General features: G+C 39.8%; 1 protein-coding gene across 3 annotated transcripts in view; it reads left to right on the top strand.

The window, feature by feature from the left end:
- Positions 1-11,773, top strand: part of LOC131435780 (nuclear receptor coactivator 6) — a 126,189-nt gene extending 114,416 nt beyond the window's left edge. For 2 of the 3 annotated variants that reach the window (XM_058603976.1, XM_058603984.1), the window contains exon 8: positions 846-11,773. In XM_058603976.1, the coding sequence (XP_058459959.1) occupies positions 846-3,362 (2,517 nt within the window). In that variant the 3' untranslated portion in view covers positions 3,363-11,773. The remainder of the gene's footprint in view (positions 1-845) is intronic. The other variant, XM_058603992.1, reaches the window with a different exon arrangement.
- Positions 11,774-13,133: the final 1,360 nt, after the last annotated feature.

The raw sequence follows: 13,133 nt of genomic DNA, 5'->3' as shown, positions 1-13,133 counted from the left end.
GGTTTTGTGTTGGTTTCTGTTAACTTTTTGGGTATCCATCGCTGTCTATTTTGTCAGATCAATGTTGTAATCTAATAGCGTTTTGGTTTTCAACGGTGGCACTAACCTGTACAGAAGGATGTTTTGATTTCACCCCAAATTTGAGCGAGTATAGTCGGTGTCCCACATACACCAGTGCAGTGCTAAAAACAAAAAATGGCATACATTTTACACGTAAAATCGTAAAAAATAATGGGGTATTCACATGGCATTGAACACTGAATAAATCTCGATCATAACGTTTATGACGAAGAAGTTCCGTTTAAATTGGAATACAGTCTTGACCTCCAGCAAATATTTTGTTATTTTGTATGATGAAACAACCCATGAACTTCACCGTTGCTTTTCGATGTTTGAGATTCGTTATAAGGTTTACCGCAATTCCTATACTATTCCGTAATTGTCCAATGGTAGATTCGTTCGTTTTATTCGTTGTCGTTTTATTTGGAGCTACCTCGTCCCGGGTTGGTGGTTCAATGCACAGGGCACTGGTCTTACAAACCAGTTGTCGTATGTTCGAGCCCCAACCTGGAAGGATTCGTAGTGTCAGTAGAGTTGGTAGCACTAGCCATGCAATAGTTCTGTACACTCTGAAGCGGCTGCAAAGTCTGTTGAAACAGAAGGTCAAATTCCACTACAGGAATGTAATACCAAGGCTTTTTTTTGTCCCAGTTCGATAGGAATGTATACCAAATGACTTCATACACTCCGTATTACATTTTACCAAATGACCTTACACCGAAAGAACCAAACTCGAAAGTCGATTTTCCGAATTTTTGCTAACACTTTTTTTTTCTTTTCCCCAGCGCCATGTCCGTACCACCGAGCTGATGATGGTCGATCGAATGCTCATCTCGGACGTGAAGGAAGAAATCCTGCAGATGCAGCTTAACATAAATGAACTGTTGAATCCGGTGGTAAATGAAATGCATCAAAGTGTGGACACTCAACAACCGGAGTACTGGCACCACCACCATCAGCAGCAGCAGCAGCAGCAGCAGCAGCAACAGCAACAACAACAGCAGGCACATGTTCCGGTGGCGCATAGTGGCGAGGATAACAAAATTAAGAAAGAAGAGATATCGTTCGATTTGTGTGTCGATCAGGCAGCGGGTTTTCCGGCAGTTGGTTCAGCGGCCATCAAAGAGGAACATATAAAAACGGAAGCAAATGCGACCGACGAACTGGTGGCATACCGGCATCAAAGTGTGCACTTTTCTCTGCACGGTCAACCGGGTCCGATGACAGTGCTGAAGGCAAAAACGTCCGGACCCTCGTCGGATGACTTCAAGAAAGAACTCGATAGTTTCGACGATATAGAAAGTGAAATTACTCCTAGTTTTATTATGAAGAAATGTGATAACGGGAAGGGACAACCGACGGTGGCGCCGCATGCTCATCCAGCACAACCGCCATCGTTGAGTTATTTCAATCACGTCGGCGAAAATCAGTGTCCCGGTGGCAGTAAGAGCGACGATGCGAAGGTCACCGAACAGTACGACGAATGGCTGTGCATTCAGAAAGAACTGAACTATCTGACGGACGAGCGCAGAGGTAATGTGCCCAAAAGTGTCAAAAGTCCGGAAGAGGAGATCATCGAAAAGCAGTTGGATGACCTGTTTAATCCGTCCAGTGGTGAAGCCAAAGATGGCGGCGATGTCAGTCGCAGTCAGGTGGATTCTCCTTTGGCCGATTTTTTCAATGCTCAACAGCAGGATTCCGGAGTAGGTGGAAGCGCCAGAGGGTCCAGCGTGCCATCGGATAAATCAGTGGAAAATCGACTGGAAGCTTTGTTTGGGGGAACTCCTCTGCATAACAGGAGCTCCGAAGATAACTCGCCCGAAGGTCCGGTGGAAAAACAGGATGATTTGATTGAAACACGCCTGGAGGCACTGTTCCAGGGTGGCGAAAGTGCGCTGGATAATGCTAGTTTTTTGCATAAAACAAATAACTTTGAGATGATACAGGCGCAGTTGAGTCAGAAGCGTCACTGGAGCTCGGCGGAATGTGACTGGGATAATGGGGAAAACTCGAGCAAAAGACAGTGTCTGCCCGGGAACAATCGGTCACAGGACGACGATCATCGTTGGTTGCTGGAATGTGATCAGAATCAGGGTCAACCACTGCCAACCGATCACAGTTCGGTGGGCATCCGGGGTCAAAGGCAGACACAGCAAGGTGTCGTCGTCAATACACTCACCTCAGGTAACGATCATATAATTAACGATAATGGTGGTGGTGGTAATCGGCACGTATCTAGCACTAACACTAGCAATAGCGGCAGCACTACTAACTCAAAACGCACCTCTTGGAATGGTGATATTTTGCTCGCTTCGGCGACCGGCGATCTCGATATGCTTGACACTAACCTCAGTCTTAGCTTGAATAACCTTAATAGCATGTGTGGGACGGTGGGTATGATGACGGGCGAGGTACCATCGGCACACCATGGCCCACTTTCCGATCACAAGTCGTCCAAAAATTGTTTTCACTCACCGGTTCTCGGTGGCGAAAATTGCGATGATACTAATCTGATTGGCGATCTCGGTACCGGTGGTGGTCTTAGTAACCCTAGTCACTCCCATAACCACGGCGGTAAACTAAACTATCTCGATCGTGATCTTCTAGGGTTGGATGGACCGAACGACAGCAGTTCCAAGCAGTCGCATCATCATCATCACCATCATCACCATCTTCATCATCAGTTATCTGCTCAAGTGGCATCTACCGAACTGCAACATCAGCTCAATCATATCAACTTCGATGCTAGCGGGCATCCTACGCTTAACTTCGAGGAAGATATCAGCAGGCAGGTTCAGAACGCTATCGATTCCATACTGAACCTGCAGAGTAATGAAACGGAGGCCGCGCTTCATTTTCCTTTGGATCAATCTTTCCTGGCGGACAGTCCTCAGTCGATGCAGCGACCGCCTTCGTCGAACAAACGACGGTACCATCTGATCAACCGTCTCGATGACATCAACGACTGTATCGGTTCGGCAATGGAAGAATCAGGCGACAACGCAAACAGTCATCATCATCTGCATCTGAACAATCATCACCTGAACCATCACGTGATACACCATCAGCAGACGGTCCATCTGCATCACCTTCACCATCTTAACAACCACAATCACAACCCGTCGTCGGGAACGGTGGAGCCCAGTTCCGTACAGGTACAGGATGGTAGTAACAGCAGTAACAGTAGCAACATCAGCAGCAGCAGCAGCAACAGCAGCAGTAGCAGTAATAGTAACAGTAGTAACAGTGCCAGCGGTGGTAATGGTGGCGATCCACCGGTCAAAACTATCATCAAATCCTGACAACTTTCGACCACCGCCGGAGGGACGTCGCTAACCACGAACGGCGGGGGGGTGGTGATAGTATCGGCCCCGTCCGAAGCAACGGCAACCACAGCGGCGGTGTGAGGGAATTATTCGAGTCGTACACGGCAGGCCGGTTCTAAAATACGCAGATAGGTTTTTATTTTTAGTTTCAGCAATTGTGGATCTTACAGTTCTAGCGTTTGATGGGGGGAGACTACCTTTGACCGATTTTATCGAAGCGACAAATTTTCACTAATGACGTTCGTAAGTAAAGTTTTTAAGTAAAGAGTTTTCTTATTTAACAAAAAATAGTTTAAGCGGAAAAAATACTCAAATAATAAAATCTAACTTTTTTTGATTTGCTGGTACGAATGATGCTTCGATTCGCCATGTTACGGCTCACCCGTGAAGGTGAAGGTTAATGAGTTGTATTTTAGAAACGGTGTTCGCGAATAATAAAACAAAAGATTTTATTAATACCTTGTGTTCTGCCGTTTTCCTGCCCTAGTTTTTAGCAAAGGAAGTAGAGTTGCCATCTGCACGGACCTCGCCCGGCAGTGTCGAATCCGGAAATATGCCAGACACTAATGAAAAAGATTTTTTTTTTAAATTTTCATTTCTTTGGAACATTCAGAAAACTAAAACCTACGATACTAATAATAATAATAATAAAACATACGAATTAGTAGTTATGATTCGGATTGTTATTTATTTTTCGACCATATTTTTTTACACTCAGCGGTGCTTTCAAAAATAAGATGAATGAACCATCGTTAAGAGGGTTAATTGTAACCAAATTAAAAAAATATGACTGTTTTCATAATAACACTCTTGGTTCAAATTTACTCCAGAACACAAATTTTTGTTTTGGTATGCGACTTCTAAAGAGTATACCATTTAAAATCTACACTCAAAAAGTTCATTCACAAATTTCGAGTTTTAATCCAATTATCGCAATTTTTTTAGGGAGTAAAAAGAAACAATTCAAGTTTTGGCATCATGCTTTCTTAATATTGTTGCTAAAGGTTTCAATATTGATTGGCTGAGTGATCGAAATTCGAATCAATTGAAACAGTTACCAGAATTCTTCGATTTCGAGCAAACTGTGAATGATTTTACAAGACTTTCGAGATGCAGTAGAATATTGATAGGACATGTGTGTTCCCATTTTGACTATGTTTATTCAAATGTAGAACCCGATTGCAAGATTTCAGATCATGAGACATTCGCAATGTCCGGCGTGACGTGCAACCCTAGAAATGAGGAAAATACTGATAATCTAGTTTGAACAAGTACAGGTGTGTAATGTCAGCGACATAACTGGATATCGTGAATACGAATAAAACTGACACTCTTTCTTTATACTTTCGAATACCAATTAGTTGATCGATTGTGTTAATTGTGCAAGTTTTGCCCTTTTACACTACTAGAATTTGAAACGATACACCCGTTCCCGATCTTTGGAACATTCAGAAAACTAAAACCTACGATACTAATAATAATAATAAGATAAGATACAGCACAGATTAGTTTCATCAAAAATTCTGACACACAAATATTACAAAATAACCAGTATAGTCTTTATGATAAAATATTGGAAAGAACCTCTTATGAAGGCGTGCGTAAAGGGCCAGATTGTATAATTTTCTAAGATATTAAACACTGATTGGATATAAACGATTTTGAACACTGTTGCGAATTTAGAACTGTGAAAGGCTGATTTTGCATAATGTTCCACATTGTTGTCCATTTCCCGTTGTATTTTGCTTCAATGCAAACGACCACCAACAGGATGATGTAATCGATCTTCTTCGAAGGGCAACTGGCTCTGTGACCTGAGCGTTTGAGGTTTTGTACACGCAAAAGGTCTGCTTTCATTGATGACTGCTCCACCTGACGATTGAAGTCCAAATGAGAGCTCGACCTGAGCGTTTGAAGTTTGGTACCACGCAAAAGGTCTGCTTTCATTGACGACTGCTCCACCTGACGGCTGAAGTCCAAATGAAAGCACGACCTAAGCGTTTGAGGCTTTATACCACGCAAAAGATCTGCTTTCATTGACGACTGCTCCACCTTACGGCTGAAGTCCAAATGAGAGTTGCGATCTGAGCGTTTAAGGTTTTTAACCACGCAGAAGGTGCCACTCTCCGAAGCTGCTAGTCCCACGACGTCTGCTTCCGTCCAACGCACAAGAAGAAATGATCGATTTTTGACCACGGTTCCCCTTTTATAACACAGTCAGTTGAAGATATGTGCCTGACTACCTCAAAATCGTCGTCCTTGCGCGAAAAAGCCAAGCAAAAGTAAAGAGTTTTCCGCGTTGTTTTCAAAGTTTTAGAAAACTTAATTTTGAGTTGTTTGTGGTTATCTCACACTGTTCAAAATATTATCCTAAATTCCTGATCATATTTTCGATGAAAAGGTGAAAGAATTATGTTGCTACCGTTAATACAAGTCGAGATATTCACGATTAAGTTCTGCCCATTCATCCATATGGCTAATTTTGAAAAGGCACCCCATAGTAAAGTAAGTCGTATTCACGACAAAAAAAAATACTCCAAGCAAGCCATGCCTCGACTTGTGCCAAGAAGCTTGGATGGAACTTCTGTTGACTGGAAATTTGGTTCACAGTGCATCTATTTTCACCGACGTATTGAGAACGTGTGCAAAAGAATTAGTAAGTAGTTTTGAACAGCTCTTTAGAAATTGCCAATCGGCTGCAAGGAATCACTCCGCTCGTCAGGTCAACCGGAACTACGTTTTAGCTTTTCAACGGCTTATGATCGAAAGAGGTCGATGTCAGTCGCTGCTTGCTCTTGTTTGTAGTCAAGAATTCCCGCTCGACCAAACGGCCATGGCCACCAAACGGCTACCAAAATTGATTCAGTGACGGTTGTCAAATCCAATTTGGCAAAACATAGTCGCCTGTATCTTAGTTAGCCGAGCGTTTCCATCTATTCACCTTCGCTGAAAATGTCAAAAATTTCGATGTGGAAAAATCCTGGTGGATACAGTTGTATCGTTTGTGGTGTATATCTGGCAGCGGTGAGGCAGTCGGTCACCAGAATGGCTGCCAGCCATGTTTTGTTCGCTGGTAGCGTTTAGTCAGCCATCGAACAGCCATGCTCATGCGGGTTGCTGCGGCGAATGTTGGGTGGATGTTCGTAATGTCACTTAATTGGCTGTCAAGCATGAAACCCTTCAGATTTGAAGGATGCGCATTGATGATTCGTGTGGTATTGTCGAGTCCGTATTCCACAAGCTCGAAGAGCTTAAAAGACATCTCACGATCAAACCGGGAGAGAGATAAACAGTACAAGATCCAGTGATTTATAACTAACTATAAAAATCACTGGAGTCGACATTCAAAAGCACGAAATTTTTATTCACGGGCCCTGAAGAAGACTAGATGTTAATAGCAAAGAGTTACGGAAAAGTTGATCTATAGAAGACGGCATACAGAGCAAATCATACCGGAAAAGTTCAACAGTTATTTCGTAAATAGTGCTCAACAGATCAATCAATGTATTGAGATGGTAGGAGATCCTGTTGAAACAATACAACCGATAAAAAGCGATGTAGTATCAAGTTCCCTCGGTATTTTACTTAATATTCCACCGAGAAGTTTGTTGGGTCCTATTCTCTTCATTATGTTCATTAATGATATGCAGAGATGGCATTTCACCAGAGTTATACACGCTAGAGTCAGATTTTTGCCACACCGAGGATGCAAAAAACGAAGCACCGCACAAAGAGGAAAGCGCACTTCTTCTCAGTGTCGAATAGACAGCATTTGAGTGTGTGCTTGTGGTTAAAGCAGCTGGCGCGAGTGAAACACATTCTCTTCGCATGAATCGCTCACACGCGCTCTTGTCTAAATACACCCAAGTGACCACTGGCGTGTGATGGTGAGCGAACACTTCTGTGAACTTCAATTAATAGAGAGTAGATCTGGCCTTGCTATGAAAAATTTGCAAGGAAAACCGAAAATTTTACGATAAATTGTTTTATTTTGCTGATTTTGCGTGTCCACCCTTCATCTACGAAAACCATACAGCAGAGTGCTCACCGGCGTGTACACCTCTGTGAAAGTATCTGCATCCACCTCAGAGAATTTATTAGCTAATGCTCTAGCACTTTGGTGCGATTCAGTGGAAGAGGTAAAAGGAAATAAACAAACGCACGCATGATGCGTGCACACTCTACACAACAGTGGTGTATAAATGTGAAAGAGAAGAGCTCTCGTTGAAGTTGTCAGTGCGAGGGGAGAAATTTTGATTGCTCTTCGTCACACAGAGGAGATAGACATCTCTGATGATATGAAGCGAGTATTACGTTATTGTGATATGAGTTGCTGTTTGCTGACGTCACTGTTCTGTTGATTACAGCTAAAGATCTCAATTTCAATTCTAGTTTGAATAATATTGTATCACCTTTGAGTTCTACTATATATTACGTCACGTATAAACTTATAAATGAATGTGAAATATATTAGAGTTCAATTGTGATGAAGTATTAATCTAGTGAATTTGTTTCACTAAATGCTCAAGTGACAAATTATTTCAACTGAACCTAAATGTTGCGAAAACTAAATATATGGTTATTTCCGTTCAGCAGTTGTTAGTTCTACCGAAAGAACTAGTTCTCCTGAACTGTTCATTCGTTCTTCAGAAATTTTAAATGTTTTTGCAAAAATCGTACGAGAGCAGATAATTATATTTTATTGGTATCCAACTTATGAATGGAAATGCAGTTATTATTCTGCATGTATTAAAAGTAACAATCGCTCACTTTTTCAGAGGTCGCTGATACATACAATCTCTACTGCTTTCTTAAAAACTACGACAGTTTTGAAAATACACTTTCTTATAGTAAATCACTTTTATTTATTGTGAAAAAGATTAGAGAACTATCGTTCTTCAACAAGGCCCTAAAGTTCAATCATTCTTCCAGTTATTTCGTTTATTAGCATCGAACATCACGCTAATGTTGAAATTGATCGTGAAACTATTGATCGCGTTAGAGAAATCAAGTATCTTGGGGTCCAATTGACGAAATGATAACATTCGAATCTCCATTCTGCTTCTTACTTCTGCTAACAACACAAATCTCGAGATTACAGCGACTGAAAACTAAAAATTTTGCGATAAATCCTAAAACACCCTATCGGCAGAGCCTGTCTACCGAAAGAGAAAAAACAGTCTTCGGTTCAACTACGGCAATCGCACAGCATCTCATTGAGCATATCTTTGCATTTGTACAGGTGCGCAGTGCTGCTATTTCAGCGCACATGAATTTGACATATCTCTCACCTACTTGTATGTACGAGTTTCGATACGGACTCGCCTGAGGACGCCATTCTCGCAAAAAGTATGTTGCTTGCGAATCCGTCCTGAAATTACTTGAGCTGAATGCCTTTATTTTCAGTGAAACAGAGAATTTACTACTTAACCATAGTGTTCATTTTCAGAAATCAATCTGATGCTAGAACACGAAATTAAATATAAGTGTTTTTTCTATTCGATGTCAAGACAAATCAAACACGCAGCAACATTTGGTGCAGTTCGAAGGTTCAGTATTTGACACATAAAATCTCTAATTCTCGGTTAATTTTTCAAAAGGGCGTATAAGCAAGTGACAGTTTCTCTTTGTTTACTTTCTCTTCTATCAATTACCAAGCGGTTTCCACGTTTATCACTCAACTCTTTGCATGAAATAATACCCGAAACTTTCGACTTTCAAACAGAATAGTGATATCAAAGAAAATCTTTTTAATCGCATCACAAGAGAGAGTGATTAAAGAGAAACTGTCACTTGTTTATACGCCCTTTTGAAAAATTACCCGAGAATTTACAGGGTCTGAGGGTTTAGTAGAATATTTATGGTAGTCACATAGTCACATAGTCTTTTGAAAGCTGCTACTTCATGAACGTCATATGGATTTGACAATTATAGCGCCATCTGTGTGTCAGCCACACGACTTATTGAGTTCTGGATCAATGTTGAAGTTTTACCCGTTGTAAAAAGTCGATAAAATAGCGAATACACTTTGAGAGTGGCTTATTCGCAAGCAAAAATTGCATTTAATCACATTTTTTGCGAAAAAGATGAAGATTTACAGAGATTGTGTAGGGTTTTATGTACATTTAGAAAATATATTATGATGATTCATGCTGAAAGTGTTTAATGCAGAATTTTTTTTGAATTTTGTAAAGGCTATTGTTTTTTAAGTTATTTTCTCGGAATAGTGTGCAAAATATATAGATTACACTTTACTATCCTTTGCTAATGACTTTAAATAGTTTGTTTTAAAAGATTGAAGCATTTGGTCGTATGAAAATAGAACGTAGTAAAGTCTGATGTTTGCAGTACCCTCTCTAAACATAGTCCACAGATTAAAATGCAGTGTTGGTAAAGTAAATGCTACTTTTAAATTTGAACATTTACCACTGCATGTCGACCAACACAGAGCCGGAGATCCTAGCTTGTAGAAGCTTGCGCAAACCTTTATAAGCAGACATGCCTACTGAAAAAAATGGTGGTAAACACTACAATTGCTACATGTCAATCATACGATTTATTGTTTCTAACCAAAGAATCAGTTCACTTTGACAAAACAATGCGCATCTCCCACGCATAATTGAGTTTCCGGTAATTAAATCCATAGTTAGTTATTTACCCTCCAAACAAAGTGTGAGTGATAAGATATAATTTGTATAGTTGAGTACTAAAACAGGTATTACAACACAATTAATCTATGATTTGAAATGTCGATGGTTGAATAAGCACCGCTCCGAATGCTGTGTCCTTTTTTCTCAAATAAAATTGCTGCCGGGCGAGGGAAGCATTCAAGATAGTAACATTACAAAAAAAAAGCTAAATGTGAGTCGTTCTTTCGTACGTCACTGAAATCTGAACGGGCTGTAAACTAAGAGAACTGTGCAAGTGCAGATTGTTGACCACCAGTGGCTGTCTAAAATCAGTTTGTATTCGGTATTCAAGATCCACAATTGAGACAAAAGAAACCTACAGTACTAAAATCAGAATCCTAATAATGACGACAAAACAAAAATATCATTTTGCCTGAGAAGTAAAAAAACGAAAAAACTGTGACGAAACCAGAAAAGAAATGAAAACGACAACATGGACAGCTGTAATAATAATTGTTGTGGATACACTAACTGTAAATATTATAACTAGCAAATAGTAAATCTAGGTTAAAAGCATACTATTTTAAGAAGCTAGAATGTCTCAAACATCGCACCGTGTACATAAAACCAAATATCTCAACAACAGCAGCAACAAAAATGTTGTTAAGTTGTAAACCGATGAACGAGAATTCGAAGTGAATATGTTTAAGGTGAGAAAATAAAAAAATAAACGGGAATAGTGACGGGATTTAAAAAAAAACTGAGTTTACCCACACGAAAATCGAGCCACAGGATAGACACACCGAATAATTTATTCTTCTACCACATGAAACAAATCAATGCGGGCAGTAGTAAACTACAATTAACTACACACTAATATGAACAGTTAGGATATAAGAATTTTTAGCTTTTAAGAGAATGAACAGTAATAAAACGAAACGTTTTAAATCTTTGCAGCAAGAGATTTTAAAACCAAAAGCTCTCGGGTCTGATGCGAGCGAACTAAACTAAAGAGTGAAAATAAGACATGAAACATAAGGTTAGGTTTTCTTCTCCGCTGTCAAGAGCGGTAATACAAACACACACACAAACACAAAAAAACTTTAAGTTTATAAAGACTTCTTGCTTTATCTTCCCAGGCTAAGGTGACAACAAAATAAACTAATTGTAGAGATTTTATAAGAATGAATGAAAACGATATTACATAAGTAGATAATTTAGTTTTGTATTATTTTCAAAGCCGATTTATTTAATATTTATATGCTCCGAATACAGCAAAAAAAAAAACAAACAAACTTACACAAAATGCAGCAAGCGCGGAAGGAGATTAATTAACGGAACAGATAGCCGGGGGTGTCTGTTGTAAGGGATTTGAGCCCAACTGAATTCGATTCGCACTCTAAGAGCTGCCGACGGAATCCACAATAGAAAGGTTTGCTTGCAAACATTAAGTAATGTATAGAAGAAAAAGAAAAACAACAGAAACAACACTAAAATTGAGCTAGTGAAATTATTTGATCTACAACAGTACTACTGTTGGCAGTACGAATATGTTAGAAAATATCTTTTCCGCGTATCGGTTTTGTATTATTATTTTTCGTCCGTATTAGATATATTGAGCCTGAGATAAACGATCGGTGGGAGTAGCCAGCGAACAGATACAGTTTTCTGCAATCCATTGATCATGTATAAAGAGAAAAATGTTTAACGAAAATTGAAAATTACTATAAAATAACAATAAAACAGATTTTTATTCAATTTTTCGACTATGCTACACTAGTCCGAACGTTTCCGATCAAGACCCTGTCCCATCGCACTGAAATCGTATATGGAATACGTGTAAAGTCTACATGCCATGACGCTCTGTTCAATCCATTCGATTCATCGATTAGAGTCCTGTTCCTGGAACGTGATCGACCGAATTGTACCAGGTGTGTCTGCTACTTTTTTCGGTAAGTAATAGGTTCAAGATACTTTACTAGGAATTTTTGTCCATCTTTCCTCCAACTCACGAATAGCACGTCGAAAGAACTGTTAATCTTTTGAAACGATTCACTCGTGAAGCGATAAGGGGCCGGGGTTCAATGGGAGATTGATATTACCTATTATCTTTTTCGGAACACAGCCAGCCTAGAGGCCGTATGCAAATCCGGCGGAAAAAAGGAAGCCCAGGATGTCGTAAAAAGTCGCAATTGCAAGAGTTTCTATTTTTCTACTTTCGGTTAACAGAACACTTGTTTTACATTACTATCACTTCGTTCAACAAAGTGCTTTTACTTCTTCTACCTTGCTATTCTTTCGAGCTTTTTTTCTAATCTGGAAGAAGTATTTTGCTTCTTTCGTGTTGTTTCTAGTTCTTCAACACTTTTAGGTTAAGATGAGCTCAATTCGTTAAAGAAGATTTCATTGAAAGTCGTTTCGCTTAGTTCGTTGTAGATTTCTTTATTTCACACGTTTCTTTCACTAACTTAAGTTTTGATTTCATTTTTCTAAGCGGTCTAGATCAGAGGTTCCCAAACTAAAATTAACTTAGGCCTTTACTAAAATTAACTTAGGCCTCAGACCCCCATTAACAAATTCCTTTCGAAATTCAATTTCTTGCTTTTTAAATATTGATGTAAAATACTTACCAATTTCTGCGGATGGTCAAATAAACACAACTTTTTTAGCATGAATATTTAAAAAAACAACAATAGGTGGTCGATTTCTAGACCTCGTCGACCCCCATAGTCAGTTTTCGTTTACGTCGACCCCCGCAAAAAGCATATCGACCCCTGCACTAGAACAATGTGCATAATTTTATTGATCTATCAAACATATCTTCTTACTAATTATGCTGTTTTAATTCTTTGTTTAGTGTTTGTATGATAAACTAGGAATCTGTGCGGGAGAAATACGGAATCTGTGCGGGAGAGATACGAATACGGGGACTCGCAGCAATATATAGCACAACTCATTCCCGCTTGATCCTGATGACGTCAATGGCTGTTCCAGTAGCGCACAAGAAGGGGCAGTTTTCCTCCGTTGGTGACCGAGCATGAACCAGAGGAAACACGCTGAAGAGCAGGGCAGAGCAAAGCAGCATGCCATGAAGGCTCGGGATAAAGTCTCTGATGCC

This window comes from Malaya genurostris, chromosome 1 (assembly GCF_030247185.1).
Source record: "Malaya genurostris strain Urasoe2022 chromosome 1, Malgen_1.1, whole genome shotgun sequence".
NCBI lineage: Eukaryota > Metazoa > Arthropoda > Insecta > Diptera > Culicidae > Malaya > Malaya genurostris.
This window is presented reverse-complemented; position numbering and strand designations above follow the sequence as displayed.